The sequence below is a fragment of the Echinops telfairi genome, unplaced genomic scaffold, assembly GCF_000313985.2.
Source record: "Echinops telfairi isolate 266 unplaced genomic scaffold, ASM31398v2 ScPeMD7_7467;HRSCAF=8505_1, whole genome shotgun sequence".
Taxonomy (NCBI): Eukaryota; Metazoa; Chordata; class Mammalia; order Afrosoricida; family Tenrecidae; genus Echinops; species Echinops telfairi.
The window spans coordinates 13448832-13466410 of record NW_022111368.1 but is presented as its reverse complement, the minus strand read 5'-3'; the positions used below and the strand labels follow the sequence as shown (position 1 = coordinate 13466410).

General features: G+C 46.3%; 1 protein-coding gene and 1 pseudogene across 1 annotated transcript in view; both read left to right on the top strand.

Annotated features, from left to right (window-relative positions):
* Positions 1–11025, top strand: part of LOC101650226 — a 158381-nt pseudogene extending 147356 nt beyond the window's left edge.
* A 2319-nt stretch (positions 11026–13344) lies between these two features.
* Positions 13345–17579, top strand: part of RASA3 (RAS p21 protein activator 3) — a 168812-nt gene continuing 164577 nt past the window's right edge. The window contains exon 1 of the mRNA XM_045283815.1: positions 13345–13455. Coding sequence (XP_045139750.1) covers positions 13379–13455 — 77 coding nt within the window. The 5' untranslated portion in view covers positions 13345–13378. The remainder of the gene's footprint in view (positions 13456–17579) is intronic.

Below are 17579 nucleotides of genomic sequence, written 5' to 3'. Positions count from 1 at the left end.
TAATTATGTGTGTATGGACTGTGATAAGAGTTGTACGAGCCCCTAATAAAATGATTTAAAAAAAGAGGAAGACGGACACAGTGGCTGCAAGAATGGGCTCCCACCTAATAATAATTATGAGAAAGGGGCAGGGCCAGCAGGGTTTCAGTCTGTTGGACGTGGGGTCGTCCTGAGCTGGCACCGATTTGATGGCGCCTGGAAACACCAGCAGCAGCAGTGGACGCTTTCGTGTGGGCAGGGGAACCACCATGTGTAAAAACCTACCCAGAGCCATGAGGTTTTCCAAGTAGAGAAATGGCCCCATTTGATCCCTGGGAATACTGAGGCCCAGAGGGTTTAAATAAGCTTACTCAAGATCACAGACCTAGTACCTGGTCCAGCCTGGATTCCAGGCCAGGTGCCTCACTCCAGCCTCCTCACGCCATCCTGCTCTCCTCTTGTCTCGAGAAGGCTTTCCTGGGCATCTTCCAACAGTGCATCCGCATCCTTTCCTGGCGCGGCCATGGAGAGAGTGCTGCACCGAGAGCTAGAAGAGCCAGCTGCAGTCAGTCTAAGCTTGGCAGACCCATCTGGGATTTGTTCCCCTGGGAATGACGATCAAACAGAAAGCTCGATCCACCTCACTCGATTGGGGGAGTAACTAATACAGTCAGCTTGGTTGATCCTCATGAAAGCTGAGTGTTAGCTCTGAAGTCGGAGGCAAATGTGATTTCCGTTTTCTCATCAAACTTTGCCTTGTTGTGGAAACCTCTCTTAGGTCTCTCAGGATGCTGCTTACGTCTGCCAGGAGCCCTCTCAATGAAGTGTACTTTTTAATGTCTCTGAGGCTGTGAAGTTAAGCTCTGAGGATGTTCAGCGGCAGTTTAGAGTACTTTAGGCAGTCATAAATGCCTGCTCTGTTGAAGATCGCCTTACCGTTTACTGTTTTACAACATCCACGATTCCTGGACTCTGCCTCTCTGTCAGTCACTTGTCGTCACCCAGAGGACCTGGATGAGGGGAAGTCGGGGTGGGCCATGGTAGGTGGGAACACTGCTGCATAGTCACTTCCGCAGAGGGCTTAGCACCCAGGGCTGGGTGGGGGAGGCAGGAAGTGAGTTTATTTGCAGAGAGGATGAGTAGTACTGAGCTTCATGTGCTAAGAGCCCCATCAATGAGCCAGTGAGTGACTGCAAGATCCCCGGAAGAGAGCTACTTCTTTGTGACCTGTTGGTGTGAGGATGTCCAGCGCAGCCCAAGGGAGTGAGCCAGGGCTGGGGCGTGGTTTTCCTTCTGTTTAATTGAGACTCACCAATCAGAATCCTACCTTCGGTTTCCATTGGAGAGCCAAGGGTAAATTTCCTTCAAATGACACAATTCCCGACAGGACATCATTTCATCTTCTGAAGACGAAATGAATTTATTGTTTTAAAAATATCATAGCCCCTCTTCTGACTTAAGAGAGAGAATAGCGTCTAGAGTTATCTATTCCTCCCTGGTCTTGACAGCCACTTAGCTGAGCGAATGTAGCGCCTGGTGGCAAAAGGATCTTTCACAAACAGAGACACGGAGTGTTCCTTTCCAAGGAGTCACAGTAGCACAAATACCCATTTGATACAACATTTTAAAATGAAAAGCAAAGGAGTAGTCTCCCCTGTTCCCCACCCTCCGTCGCCCGCTTTTCTTGACAGACTTTTACTGCCTTTATTTATTTCTGGCTTGAGTTAGTGTCCCCAGACCTCATGCTCATTTCTAGCTTAACTAGAAAGCCACTTTTAAACTATTTGGATATTTTATGTATTCTATGTAGTATTGGCCCCCCAATGGGAACAGAGAGGGAACGTTGGCTAATACCGTGACGGTTTTAAGTGGCTGAATTTCATTGGAAACGGAAGAGATAAGTAACACTGGGGCTATGCTATTGTCCATACAATTGATCTGAAAACAGGGATGTGGATGAGGTTCATTCTAGCATTCTTGGCGTTCTTAGTTTTTGTTGCTTCTCTGGGAGCCTAAACTGTACTTTTCTTTGGATTTTCGGAGGTTTCCTTCTCCCATCTGCTGGGCACTTTCTGATCACTGGATGAAAGCCGAGAAACACTCAGGTGTTCCACCAAACTGTAATTACTGTGCCGGCGGCAGGGGAGCTGAGCAATTAATTAATCAAGGAACATTTGCATTCAGTGATGTACAGCTGGGGAGAGTGGGGACTGCCACCTTCCCTGCCCCTGAGCACCTTGCAGTGCAGGCCTTCGGAGGGGAGGTGGGTAGCAATTAGTGTGCTGAGGGGGAGGGGACAGCAGAAGGCCCGGCTGGAGGTCTGGCAGTTTAATTAGGAAACCTGTCTGGCAGAGCTGGGCCCTGAGAGTGGAGATGCCACTCTGCAGGAAGCAGGAGAAGGAGGCCCTGTCCTTGGGAGGTCCCTATGAGCCAAGCTGAGTGCTGGTGTGGGGGCCACAGTTCCCTGAGAGCATCGGCTGTGTGTGTGTGTGTGTGTGTGTGTGTGTGTGTGTGTGTGTGTGCCACCCCTAGACTTTGCCATTGTAGAGGCGCCACAGATCTATGCCCCCAATTCTCTCCTCACCCCACTTCCCTGACCTGCTATGACACTCTTCGTCCAACCAGAGGTCCCCTCATTCAAGATGATCCCAAGTGCCACCAGAATGCAGATGAAAACATCTTCTGTGGGGCTGGGGGGAATGTTTTAAACCAAAACACCCAAACTCACTGCCACGGAGTTGATGGCAACTCACAGGGAGCCTACAGGACAGGGGGAAACTGCCTCCGTGAGTTTCCGAGACTGTAACCCTTTCCCAGAGCAGCAAGCCTCCCCTTTGTCTGTCGCAGCAGGCCGGTCATTTGGAACTGCAGCCCAACGTGCAACCACGACCCCACTAAGGCTCCTTGCAGCTTGGCTCATGGAGACCAGCGGGCTGAAGAACCGAGTCACAGGACTGATTGGGCATGGAGCGGGAGGACACCGGGAAGGTACACCCACAAGGGTGTTAGGGGGTAGCCACAATGCAGAGAGGGACCTTGTGTTTCTACGTATGTAGTATTACTAGCATGTGTTGTGGATAGCAGCATTGCTTGTCTTCAGAGTGATAGCTTATGGAAGTTACAATGCTAACAAAGATGGAAGCTGGCAGGAATCTTGAATCACATACACAAGTGACTTCCATGGCAGGATGGGTTCTGCATATGATGAAGCTGGCAGGTGCCTTCAGTGTGTGACAAAATGGATGGGCTAGTTGGAAAGTGGTCAGCTACTACTCAGGGTTAGTAGCACCACCACGGACAGTGTGTGTGTGTGTGTGTGTGTGTGTGTGTCTCCGGAATCTTCAAAATAGTCCAGATTTTGAATGTCTTCTTTCTTAAAAGAAAAGCAAAAAACACCAGATATCTTTATTTTAAATAGTTGTAAACTAACCCCCAAATTTATAAACATTATGTGGGAACACATATATGTGTCAGTGTTGACTTCAACCTAGAACAGAGGTTTCACAGGAAGTGGACAGATTCTTCAGTATCAACAGTAGGACCGGCCATGGTCATCACATGTGGTTATCAGACCCAAGGTCACCATTTAGTCACTGACATCATGGCTTTGATACTTATGATGATGATGTAATAGACGATAGAAAAGTATATTATACTAACAAGCTTAGTAGATTACAGTAGTTTCCTGGCAAATGGAAATATGAATGTCATGGAGAACTGTCACTGTTTCTAGTTCATGAAAAGATAAGGGCCAGTGAATGTCTTGGGTGAACATGGAAATCATTGTTACAGGCGTATTCCTTAGACTGGTCTCTGGGCACATCAACAATAGAGTACTGTGTGCCGTTCTTGGGCCGATGCCCATCTTCACAGCGCAGAGCAATGAACCACGCCTTCTTGACACAGACGCTAGAACTTTATTGAATTGCCTTCATTAGGGTTGTTAGTTTATTAATGGATATTATAAACAATTGTATTGGATCTTGCATTGTGACCACAAGCACAATTCATCGTACTGACAATATTATGCCATTCCTTGGCCCTAATTATCACCACATGTTTGGGTTGAGTGGGCCATCGGAAAGGATTTTATTTCAATGAGCTCTGCTGATTGTTGGCCCAGAACAGATGATCTGGACATTTGGCCCTTTCAGTCGCCCACATGTGGTTGGTTGTGTCCATGTCAAGTTTACCTGGTCAGTCATTCTACTTACATTCTTTATTTGCATTTATATCAATATTACTTTTCAATAGGTAATGCATGTTTATGGATTCCAAATATGTAGTGAAAATTAGTCTCCAGTCTCTCCTCTGTTCTCCAAGGTGGACATCTTTGTCTTTCCCATGATAACACACACTTGTCACCTTATGCTTCCACAAAAGGCTATTTAATATAGTGTTTAATAGGCATGAAGGTGACCCCTGGACATCTATTGGACACTTTGTTGTTGGACTAATGTTATTTTTATAGGATAACCAGTGTGCCTGCAAAGAAAGCGCGTGGAAATGTCACGTTAGAAACATGCCCATGAGCATTCTGGAAGGAAAGAAATTGTGTAGGTTCTGGTTGTCTCAACATTTTGTGGCTGAAAGCACAGCGCCTTTACTCTGTTCTGTGACGTTGGGGATCAGGGATTTGTGCTCCATGCGATGGGCAGGGCTGAGCTGGGTTATTCTTTAGTTCCACGTTTTAGAGTTGGAGGTGATAACATTCAGGTAGTCCGTGGACTGGCTTGTAGAGTCCAAGATAGCTGCACATGTCTGGTTGCTTGGTGAAATGGCTGGGGGTTGGGGGGCATTGGGCTCAACTTGGCTGCCCACACATGGTCTCTACTTCATGGCGGTCTCGATTTCTTATATGATGGCTCAGGGCACCAAGAAAGTGTCGCTGGAAACAGGTGGAGGCTGCATATCGTCTGAGCTCGCCGAGAAAGTCATGCCTGCCAAATTTTTTTGCTCAATACAGTTAGCCCAGGTTCAAGGAGAAGGGCATTGTACCTCGTTTTCCCATGGAAGCAGTGTAGAGGGAGTTGTGATCACCTTTACTTGCCACAGTGCATTTGTCTAGTGTCTTTGAAAAGGAACGACACATATGCTCACAGCCCTATACAGCAGGTAGTCTTAGTCATGCATTCTTGCAGACATTTAGAGAGGGCCTACTCTCCGACACACACTCGTTTGTTGTCGCTGTTAGGTGCCCCCCAGTCGATTCCGACTCAGGCGACCGTATGTAAAACAGAATGAAACACGGCTTGTTCCCGCACCATCCTCACAATTGTGGTTTGCACTCGTTGTTGCCCCCACGATGTCAGTCTGTATGCTGGAGGGCCCTCCTCTGTGTTGCTGCCCCTCCACTTTACCAAGCAGGATGCCCTTCTTCAGGGCTGGTCTCTCCTGATAACACCCCAAAGTACATGAGATGAAGTCTTGCCATCCTTGCTTCTAAGCAGCATTCTGGCTGTACTTCCTTTCAAGACTGACTGATTTGTTCTTTTGGCAGTCCAGGGCATTTCAGTGATCTTTACTAGCACCATAATTCAAATGTATCGATTTTTCTTTGGTCTTCCATATTCATTGTCCAACTTTCACACATTTATGAAGCAATTGAAAATACCATGGCTTGGGTCGGGTGCACTGTAGTAAACAAGTGATCTATCCTTAGCCCTCAGCACTGTGGAGACGTTTTACACAGCAGGTTTACCTAATGCAATGTGTTGTTCTGTTTCTTGAGAGCTTCCACCGTGGGCATTGGTCGTGGATCCCAGCAAGATAAAATCCTTGAGAACTTCAACCTTTTCTCTGTTTATCATGTTACTATTGATCTAGGTTCTGGAAAACATAGCAGAAGTGAGATCCAGTTTTTGCCACTGAGGAGTTTCTAAGTCAGGAGGAAAGAGAGGCTCGGGATCAAATGAATGCAGCATTATGGTGCTGTGAGGGAAGGATGTGGGGACCCAGGGAACAGGCAGCTCAGCTGAGCAGACCTGTAAGGGTAACCCTACCCCATTCCAGTGATTCAGAGGACCCATCTCCCTGCAATCCTTGGGCTTGAAGACCTTCTGCCCTACATGAATGAGCAACTGCAATGTCAGTGAGTCTCCAACCCCACACCCACTTTTGATACCTGCTGCCCTGGTTATACGTTGGGCTAATCTCAAGGGCAGCAGTTTGAAACCAGGAGCCACTCCTTAGGAGGAAGATGAGGCTGTCTATTTCTTTCTTAGATTTACTATCTCGGAAACCCACTGGATCAGTTTGACTCCATCCTATAGGGTTGCTATGAGTCAGAATGGACTTGTTGGCAGGGAATTTGGTTTGCAACTTTAGGGTGTCCCAAACCATCTTCAGTTTTGATAACTTTAGTAGATAGATTGATAGATGTTATACTCACAGGTTTGATTTATTATAGTATGAGAATACAGGTTAAAAAGCAGCCAAAGGAAAGGATGTTTCCCCTTGTGTTGGTGAAGAATATAAGTAATAATGAAATGCAGAATGCTTGCATATCTTTTGTATACTAATTCTCATGGGATTGCCCAGGACATCAGTATACAGGGTTTCCAACTATAACTCTCTCTAGATTTTTTCCCCTCTTGAAGAATTGGTATTTTAAAAAAATCCGAGAATTATGTGTTCCAACCTAGTTCCATCTTCTCTTAGCTACTAAGAAACTCAGACATGAGTTAAATGTTGAATCACAAGTGTTGGTATTGGGTAGCTATAATTTTCCTTCTACCATTTTTTAAACTTTAATTTCCATGTAATAGCCTTATTTTATACTTATTTATTTATTACTAGAACATGCTACTTACTCTTTTTGGACACTGGGGGAAATACAAAAGGTATCTATATAAATATTCCTGGACCACACCCCTCCCTGGAGCCAATTTCACTCGTATTTTGCAACTTAACCCGATGGTTTAAGGTCTGACGTCAGTGGAATTGGATCAGAATGGAGCTTTCTAGAGTTCTAAATCAGTGTGCTGTAGAGGAGGCTGTTTATAACTTGATTTGGAAATTCAATTTCATCTAGTTTTATGGAGTTTTGTTCTATTTAATATCAAGTGCTAAAATAGGAAAGCAGCAAAAAAAATGTGTTCAAGGAAATGGAATATTTTAAGCACAACACTGTTCTTTTTGGGAAAATAGACTTTTATGTTGTTATACTAGTCTATATTGGCCAACAGGATGTGTAGATCCATTTAAATGTTTAAGTCAAGATGACTAAAAGACTTGCACAAAGATTGAGAGCATCACAGACTGTAATCCTTCCGTATGCTGGTCTCCTGTAAACGGAAGCCGTTCGCTTTCGTGGGGGCAGGGCCAGGGGCATGGATTTGCCTGAAGCGTGCCCTGGGTGTCGGTTCACTTCAGCAAGACTGACCTGGAGTGGGGTTGAAAGCACACCATTCCTTAAATAAGAAAGAATAGAATCCAAAGCCGTGTGGACCAGGGGGCTCACCAGACATCCTCGATCAAAGCACTTTCCACTAGATTCCGGTTCCGGACTGCAAAGCTGTATGAATGATGGCTTGCTCGGTTAGAATCCGGTCTCACTCCTTCTTCCTTTCTGCCTCTTCCCCTACTTTCTTCATTTGCAGCTACCCCTAGTGGCATAGGGGTTACGAGTTGGGCTGTGGTGCTCAAGGTCAGCTGTTCAAAACCACCAGCTTCTCCCCGGGAGAAAGATGGGGCTTTCGATTCCTGTCAAGAGCTGCAGTCTCGGGAACTCACAGGGGAACGTCTACCCTGTCCTATAGGGTCCATATGGACCAATGGCAGTGAGTTTGGTTTTTATTTTTCGTAGCCGGTGGCAATTAAATTGATTCTGACTCCTGGCACAGTAGAACTGTGCTCCGTAGAATTTTCTATGACTGATCTTTTTTTCAGACACAGCTGGCCAAGCCTTTCTTCCAAGGCTCCTTTTGGTGGACTCAATCCGCCAACCTCATGGTTAACAACTAAGTTCTTAACTGTTTGCACCGCCTAGCGATGCCATTTGTGTCTAGGGGGTGCTTTTTAGATACCAACTGCTGTGTTATGTGCTGGAGACCCAGCAGGGGCAGGCGCTGGGCCTCCTGGAGGCAAAGGTGGTCCAGGAGTCAGATGTCATACACAGCATCACTTCTTATTGTGTCCTCTGGTTGGCTGGGGAAGGTAAGGTTGCTGTGACCATGGCTCCATTGAGAGGAGTACCACTTGAGGCTAGAGTCTGAGAAGACTCTGAGAGCCTCTGACATCTCATCTCCCATGAGAGTGCAGTGGGGACTGTTCAGTGGGTGTGCCCTTGCTGTCTGCTGGCTCTGTAACACAAAAGCAAAAAACCGAACTCCCCGCTATCCCGTCAACGCTGACTCATCGTAACCCTGTAGGACAGGGTAGGACTGCCCCTGTGAGTTTCTGAGACTGTAATTCTTTATGGGACTAGAAAGCCCCATCTGTCTCCCAATGAACGGATGGTGGTTTCAGACTGCCGACCTTGTGGATCGTAGCCCAATGAGTAATTTCTATGCCACCAGAGCTCCAATAGCAGGTTTCTTTAGCACCACTAATATGGCTGAACCACTGGTGGTTCAATGGTAGTATTCTTTGTTTACACGTGGGAGACTTGGGTTCAATTCCCGGGCAGTGCACTCTTCCTTCAGCAGAGACCTATAGGTTGCTATGATGCCACACCGCTTTCCAAGAAGCTTTCAGAGGGAATGCACACTAAGAAAACAGGCCTGATGCTCTTGTTCTAAAAATCAGCCAACGAGAACCCCACGGATCAGTGGTTCCCCCGCAGGATGGGCATGGTTTGGGTCTGAGGAGTTGGGGCTGACTTGAAGGAAGCGAATTCTAACAACCACCGTGTGGTGCTGCGTCTCCCCACTGGTCTGATGAGATTCTGTAGCCTCCCTCCCCAGAGAGGCCTGGGCTAGCTGGACCGCATCTCTTTCCACCCTCTAGGCCACACGAGCCACAGATTTGCCCCTGGCTTGGGTTTTCTAGCTTTATTCATGATGGACATGCCAACTGCCATTGCCCGGCGCATCCGGACCAACGATGGTCTGGCAAGGAGGGCTCCTGGGGATCCTCGTTACTTCCGACACGGAGCTAGCGTTCCATTGCCTGACTCCTGTAGGTGGGGAATCTGGCTTTGCGGCTTCATCACTGTTCCTGTTCTTTTTTTTGAAGTGCTCCCTTTTGCTGCCCTCTTAGGAACTCAGGTGCAGAGGTGATACTGGGTGTAGTCACTTCCTGTCCTTTCAGGCTATTAGATGGGGCAGTTTGGACTGGTAAAACTGAGAGCTGGTGCTTAGTAAACTCTCAGAGCTCACTGCCATCCAGGTGGTCGTGCCTCACTACAGCCCTATGGGACAGGGAGCAACTGTCCTGGTTCCCAGACTGCGGGGCTCGACTGGAGTAGAGAGCCTCACCTCTCCAGAGCAGTGCTTCTCCACCTTCCTCATGCTCCAACCCTTTAATACAGTGCCTGATGCGGTGGTGACCCCCAACCATAACATTGTTTTTGTTGCTACTTCCTAACTGTCATTTTGCTACTGTTATGAATCGGGCGACCCCTGTGAAAGAGTCATTCGACCCCCAAAGGGGTCTCAACCCACAGGTTGAGAACCGCTGCTCGAGACCTGGCTGGTGGTTTTGAACTGCTAACTTTGTGATTTGCAGTCCAACTGGTAACCTCTATGCCACGCCCCCAGGGCCCCTGCTTTCTAGGAGTTGTCATATGCAAATAGAGGATTTGCATATGAACTCTTAAGTACAACCAGAGCTTGCTTTAAAAAAGGAGCAAAGAACACTAGTTATTCACTCAACCATCAACTCAACTCCCAATAAGTCCCAGGAGCAAGAAGGGAAACAAGTTCTAGCCTTTGGTATAAGTACCCACGTGCTTGAAACACTGATCTCTCCTGAGGCCTGTAGAGAACCCAATAGCCATGTAAGCACGCTTGTGGTCGAAGCCCTGACCTGGCGGAGCGAACGTCCGTCCCACTGCTCTGCTCAGTGGAGGTACCCCGAGCAGAAACTCGGTAAGAATTCATCACCGTGCAGTCCTTTTTCGGTCCATCCTCAGGTGGGGTCTGGGTCGGGATGATGTAGTGCAGGGCTGGAATCCTGGGAATTGCTTCCACCCCCTTCCTGGCCTCAGAGGTTTATTTTATGTTGGCTCAGGTCGGCTGGCTGGGCCCACTGGTGTCACCATCACTATGGAAACCAGGGTGTTTCCACAACAGTTCAAATTGGGGGCCGTGGAGGGGACTCGCAGGGATGTGAACCAGACTGCATTAATACCAGCACATGATAGTCCGGCGTTTTCTCAGTTCCAAGCATCTGTGTGACAAGTTGTTCAGGAAGTGCCCATCCTGTCTCCTTTCCCCTGGCGGCCCCCTCATTTAAGGGAAGCATCAGTGACGACTGCTTGCGTTTTGAGGTTCTTTGAATAACAAACAGGAAGAAAGTCTCAGTTCTTTACTTCCATCAAAGCATCTTTCTCAATGGACTTCCAAAAAAAATTAAAATAATATTTTTTTTCTCCTTTGAAGAAAAATGAGAACTTAAGCATCTATCCATACCAGGGGCTTCACAAAGCTGACTGGGGCAGGGGGCGGGTAGGAAGGAATGAAAAGATAGCAGGGTTTTTCCACAAACTTTTTTCAACTCCTTGCATCTTCGTTTTATAAGGTGGGAGGGGGGGGTGAGTTACCGTCCAAAGGGAAATATATTTTCAGCCCTTATTCAAATCCGAGTTGCATCAGCTGGAAAAAATCAAAGGGGTCAAGCTGGCTTTGAGGGGAATGATTTTGTTCGATGCTGCGAGAGCGGTCAGGTCCAAACACAGATTCGATGGGCTGAAAGGCCCGTGGCACGTGGCCAGTGTCATGTGGCGCCTTTTCCGTGGTACCAGTGACCCTGCTCCTGCGCTCAGCGTCTCGTGCCCTCTCCCCCAGTGCGGGAGCCGGGGGCTGGGTGCTGGCCCGCTGGTGCGGGTGGGGTGCGGATGGGGTGCAGTTGGGGCCGCTGGCATCTGCCGGGGCCTCCTCCTGACATTTCACGACCGGCCGCAGCGTGATGCAGAGCCCCGCCTCTGTGAGCAGACTGGCTGTCAGCACGCCACGGCTTCCCTCAGCTCCAGCCTGTGTAAAAATAGCACAGTCGTGGGACGGTTTTAATATTTTTGGAGGATAATAGCGACCGTAAGAAAACATACCATTCCCCTCCCCCCACGCTCCACAAACTGACAGTCATTGCTGATTCCCGGGGGGTGGGGGGTGGGGGGGTGGCGGGGGTGGGGGGTCCAAAGCCCTTTGCGTTTCAGAGCTGAAACAGTCCCAAAGGGCTAGTCTGCTCTGTGGCTTTTACAGTTGTGGAAACTGAGGCTCCGAAAAGCAGGGGCATGTGTTCTGGTCCACGTGCAGGGCATTACCCGAATGCAAATTAGGCCCTGTGCCTGCTGCATGCCAATGTTACTAGTACAGCTAACAATTGTGGCTGTTATCCTAAAAGGTGCTTTTGATGCACAAAAGCATTAAAAACATTAATGCGGCTATTAAAAGCCTTCTATGAACGCCTCTACTCAGATTACTAACTTTCAAGTGTAAAAAAAAAAGTCTTCCAGCAAATCAAGTTTATTTCTGCCCGTTGGAAGTTCTGGCATGCCCATTTGCAAATTGGCAGCTTTTCCATGTACTGATTCCCTCAAGTGAGTTAATGTATGGTTTTGTTGTGATGGTGTAAAAGAAAGGACAGCTTTGATTCTCCGTGTCAGCGCTAATCCTGAAGATGGAATTCTGACAAACTTTGAATCCCTTTTTCCCGTTTGCTGTCATTAAAACAAAAATTTTTTTTCAACAAGTCTAGGGTGATTTTGCCCTGAGTTGCAGTAACTGGGGTGCCACAGAGGTGCTGTGGGTTAGGCATTGGGCTGCAAGGTCATCGGTTCAAACACACCAGCCATTCTGGGGGAGAAAGAGGAGGCTGTTTGCTCCCCCTAACAGTTCTAATTTTGGAAACCCACAGGGGCAATTTTCCTCTGCCCTACAGAGAGCCCTTTTGGGTCATGGTTCCAGGTTGGGCCGCTGACTGCAATGTCAGCAGTTCAAAAGCATCACCTACTCCGTGCAGAAAAGATGAGGCTCTCTACTCCCGTAAAGAGTTGCCTTCTTGGAAACCCACAGGGGAGGTTCTACCCTGACCTAGAGGGTTGCTATGAATCAAAGTGGGCTCCATCGCAGGGGGTCTGACTGGTTTAGCAATAACCGGCATCGGCAGGCACCTTGGTGTTGGTGTGCTGTTCGTGTGGTATCGGCTGCTCTCACTCCTTGTGCCCGATGGCTGTGAACATCTAGTTCCAGATACCGTTAGAATCAGAGCGACCCCCGATGCAAATAAGGAGGGCTTTGGGAAGTGAGAAGGTGTTAAAGGTTCTTTTTTCCACAGGGGTAACTTCAACGGGGCTGTAGTTAGTTGTTCAAGGTACAAAACAACCTTTCATTCGTGCATTCATTCAAAGTAAACTGAGCTATGTCAGTAAACCATCTGTGCTGTCTTAGAGCATCGAATGGAGGGTGCCAGCACTCCAGTAGGGGGGTTTGATGATGATCCCTAGACAGACCCAAGGGCAAAGAAAGAATTGTTTCGGTGTGGGCATTTCTGGCAGCTCAAGTTTCCTCATTCCTCTCCTGGATCTTGTCTATTTGGATGCGTCCTCTGTGGAGGAAGGGGCTTGGGGAAGAGGACACAGTGGACTCACAGCCGGTCTCCTGTATTTTTTTTCTCTTGCTTTAAACGGCTGATGTTAATAGCTTGATTGGCTCAATGGAGAAGTAAAGAGTTACTCTTCATAGTTATTGCCCTAACTTTGACCTAAAGCCAGGAAATAAAGGGGGATAATGTGGGCTCCAGATAAAACAAAACCAGGCAAGAAAAAAACATAATCCTTAATTCCAAGGCTGATGGACTTCCCCTTTCATTCAAAATAATTTTTCCCTTGTTAATTTTTTAAAAATTGATATCAATGTGACTTTGTATTTTCACAGTACCAAAGGTAGTCTCCTAGCGACCCTATAGGACAGGGTAGAACTGCCCCTGTGGGTTCCTATAGGTTCGCAATGCATTGTTGTTTGTTTTCTGTTTTTTTTTGAATGGTCGTCTCATCAACAGCTTGACTCACTGCAAGAACACTAAGATATGATGAGGACTGACTGACTGACTGACTGATGGAGCGAATGAATGCACCAAAAGGAGAGTGCGTGTGTTCCTGTGACACAAACACATCAGTTGGGATGTATCTGCAGCTAAGCAAAGTGACAGAGCATCTCAACACTAAGGAGATGATACATGCTTCGTTTATTTTGTAGGTGAAGCCAAAAATCTTCCCACTTACCCGGGGCCAAACAAGATGCGAGATTGCTACTGCACTGTGAACCTGGACCAAGAGGAGGTTTTCAGGACCAAAATAGTGGAAAAATCACTCTGGTAATGACTTTATCGCTTTACTTATTGATGATGTGTTTTTCTTCCGAAGAGACAGGATCTTAAACCCATATGCCATCTTGCCCTTTTTCCTGCTTGAGCTTGGGGTGAGGTGGGAGAAATAGTCACACGAGCTCTGGCTTGCAGGATGGTCAACCTGGATCTCTTGTCCTGGGGAGTGAACCAGCACTAAGTGCTCTTAACCCACTGGTCTCTGAGCAGCACAAAGGTACGGCAGCACACGTGTGACGCCTTGTCATCACTCCCCCTAGCTCAACACTTTGGAATCGTTTTTGATTAGAGGTGTGTTGGAAAGTGTAAATTGCAACCAAAGAATACAAATCTGGGATTTGTCCAGGGACATATATTTGTTTTGTTTTCACTAACTTTTAAGTTTTTCTAAAGTGGCATGGCACGCTTAAGATGGCCATCTAGTTAATTATTAACTGAGGCAAGAGACCTGGGAAATAATTATTGATATAATTTCATGCAGACAAACTCCAAGAAAGGCCAACATTTTGTAAGTCTTTAGATTGAAATGTGTGCTGTGTAAAATACACCGGTGTTTCTCAGGTAAAGCTTACATGAGAATCATCTGGAGGACCTGTTAAAACACAGACAATGTACCTTAAAAGGGTCTACCTTGGGGCCGGGGAACTTGCATTTCTAAGAAGCCCCCAGGCAATGGTGAGAATACAGTTTTGGCGGGGCACATGTTGGTTAGCATTGTAGTAGTATACCATGCAATGTGCCTGCAGTGGGGCAGGTAGGAAGGGATCACACCTTAATAGTAGTTGTTCCTGGGATGAGAGGAGAGAAACCAGAAAAGAGGATGGTGAGGTGCTAAAACATTGACTTCACTGTAATGTGTGTTAAAAGATGGGAAATTGGGGGTTTGTAGTCTAGGTGAGCCTCTGGGGGTGGAGGGGTGGGGGTACAGATATTTAATGAGCTCAGCCACTAACCGGAAGGCTAGTCTTTATGGTTCAACTTCTGAAAAGTCAACCACTGACATACTTATGGCGCACAATGAAAGAATATGGGCCCATGAACCATGTCGCTTGGGTCAATGAACAATTTGTGTAGAAATTGTCAAAGGGGAATCTAGGTTGTGTGTAAATTTCCACTGAGAACACACTGACATTTAAAAAAATGGTTTTATTGAGTTATAATTTATACAACATACTTGGTTATAATTTGCATACCATTCACTTCCGCAGTTCAGTCAGTCATGTTATACAGCGTTGTACAATCATGACCACAAGCAGTTCCAGAACATTTTCTTCCTTCTTGCACTCAGTACCAGCCCCCCATTTCCCTCCCACCTTCCCACAATGAGATGTTATTTCTATTTAAAACAACCCTCTGGAGCACAGTTCTGCTGTGACCCAGATGGGCTTGCCCGAAGGTACAATCAACCCAGTGGCAGCCGGTAAGGGAGTGGTAAGTCAGTCCCGGTGAAGGAGGCCAACGAGGTGTTTCCGTGAAGTCCTTCAGGAAGGAGAGAGGACGTCTCCGAGGCCTATGACTTCATCCTCAGCACTGGAGCTCGTGCTTGTGTGGTTTCATTAACACTGCTGTGTTGATTTGTGCACATTTATAGCCTCACATATTGCGACTTCTAGGTGGGAAAAAAAACAACGCGTTCTGATGATTTAATGAATTTAATTTTTAGAAAACTGTTAAGGATCCCCTGCCCCTGAGAGAGATTGGAAATGTGTTTTCTGCGCTTCCGTATGTACTGTTGCTGCCAATGCTTGTTTTTCATGCACTGTGGTGATGCTGCTCTAAAGGCTGAGTTATAATAGCTGTTTGTGTTATTTGAATGCACACTGCAGATTTTTTGTGGGGAAGTAATTGAAAATAAAAGAAAACCAAAAAAGACTGAGGAATATTGTCAGACTCTAAAAAGAATGCCTTTATGGTCTTGAAGATGAAGGTGATGATGATGATGGGGTGATAACTTCTTATTAGGAAAGGTGGGTGCTCGCTTCGGCAGCACATATACTGAAAATAGGAAAGATGGAAGTAACTATTACTATAGTTAGCCCTGATGTTAGCTTCTCTTTCTCTATTTAAACAGCCTGATGTCACAGGCCAGTGGCTCATTAACCTAGTGAATTACTGGACGTCTCTGTAAAGTATGCCTCCTCCCCTGACCCCGGCTCTTCCCAGACCCACTGAACCAAAATCTCTGGAATCTATTTGGGAATTCCTGTTCTAGGTGAGGTTGCGAAATGAGGACCCAGGTCTCCAAAAGGACCTCAGACCCGTTTGGAACTGAACAGGTGGTTTCCGGCTCTGGTGGCAGTAGAAATGTGCTTCTGGAGGGGAAACGTGTAGCTGAGAGCTGCGTCAAAATAACAGTGCCCTGGGGTCATATATAAGCTATAGCTAGCTAGATGGATGGATTATGGCTTCACACTTAATTCTAGATGAGTTCTTATGGCACGGCCCTGCTAGATGCTTGACCTCATGACGAGATCCCTGAAGATATGGGTGCTATGGCAAAGTGTGGTGAAGAAATTAGATGGTGCCCGGTTATCAGAAAGAATCCTGTCTGGGTCTTAAAGCCTTGTCTTCAAACAAGCAGCCATCTCAGTAAGGCATCAACTAAATCTACCTGGAAGAAGCACATTAGCCCGTGTGATCCCAGGATTGTAAATAATATAATCCAAATCCAAAGGAGGGAATGGCATCAGAGCTTAAATTGCGAATACTCGGTTTGCAGACGGCTGTGGACAGCAGTGAAAGCCCAGAGTCCCTTTGCAGGGTCCATACATAGACTAAGCCTCTGGTGAATCCCCTCTGATCATAGTCAGGGCTGTGAATAGCCTTGTTATCAGACAGAACAGTGTCAAGGCAATTATAGTCGATGGAGTTAGGTAAACATGTAATGCCATTTGATTTTCCTTTTGACCCATTTAAAAGTTGTTTCCGTTAAAAAGGGGAAAAAAAGGTGAAGGGGAAACCACATGTGTATTAAGCCCCTGGTGAATCCCCTCTGACCGTAGACTTGTGAGTAGCCTTGCCCTCATGCAGGGTACATTGGGAAATGGATGACTGAAGATGTCCTTAGGTTAAAATTGATCACTTTATCATTTGATCGCCTGGTTGACCCATTTAAAATTTGTTCTAGTTTTCAATATTTTCTGCTTTCTTTTCGACTGAAGTTTTTCATTGCCAGTGGTGTTAGGTTTCTGTTGTTGTTACTGCATTTTCTATGTCTTTCCATGTATGAAATCCAGGAGAGGTAAATCATTAGAGACAGTACTGGATCGATGGTTTCTTTGGAGTGTGGTGGGAGAGGTTGGGGAGATGGGGAACTAGTAACAATGAGTACAAGAAAGAAGAAAATGTTCTAAAATTGTGGTCATGATTCTACAACTTTTCTTGATAAGATCGACCTATTGAAGTGTATGATATTGGATTATGTGCTAATAAAACTGTTTAAAAAATGATGTCCTAATACTGTCCTTGCAACCCGTCTGTGATAGAGCTAGAATCAGGTAGTCACTTCCAAAATGCCTTCATAAGGAACCAGGTACTGCCACAGAGAGTGCCCACAGGCTAATGAACTTACACAGAACCCCTGAATGCTGCCTACAGATATTTACTCGCTGTTATTAATGACAGTTTTAATAAACTTAATGAATGTTTTCATTCATTAGTTCCATGATTGCTTAGTAAGTAAGCTCTTAGCTGTCAGGCTGGACACAGAAAGTGTTTTTGTACCAGAGCAGAAAGAGTTAAAACTGACAGCAAAGGGACACAAGCCCTTAAAAATAGTTCAAGAACTTAAAAATATGGACATGTGTGTGGCCACTTAGTATTGAGGCAAGCAACCCTGTTCACACTGATGGACCTTGCAGGCCGGGACTCTGGAAAGCTCTCCTTTAAGGGTAAAGGTGAAAAATAAATGCACCCACCCTCTAAAACAGTGGTTCTCAACCTTCTTTGTGCCGCGACCCTTTAATACAGTTCCTCCTGTTGTGGTGACCTCCAACCATAAAATTGTTTTCGTTGTTACTTCATAACTGTAACTTTGCTACTGTTATGAATCGTCATGTAAATATCTGATAGGCAGGATGTATTTCCATTGTTACAAATTGAACATAATGAAAGCA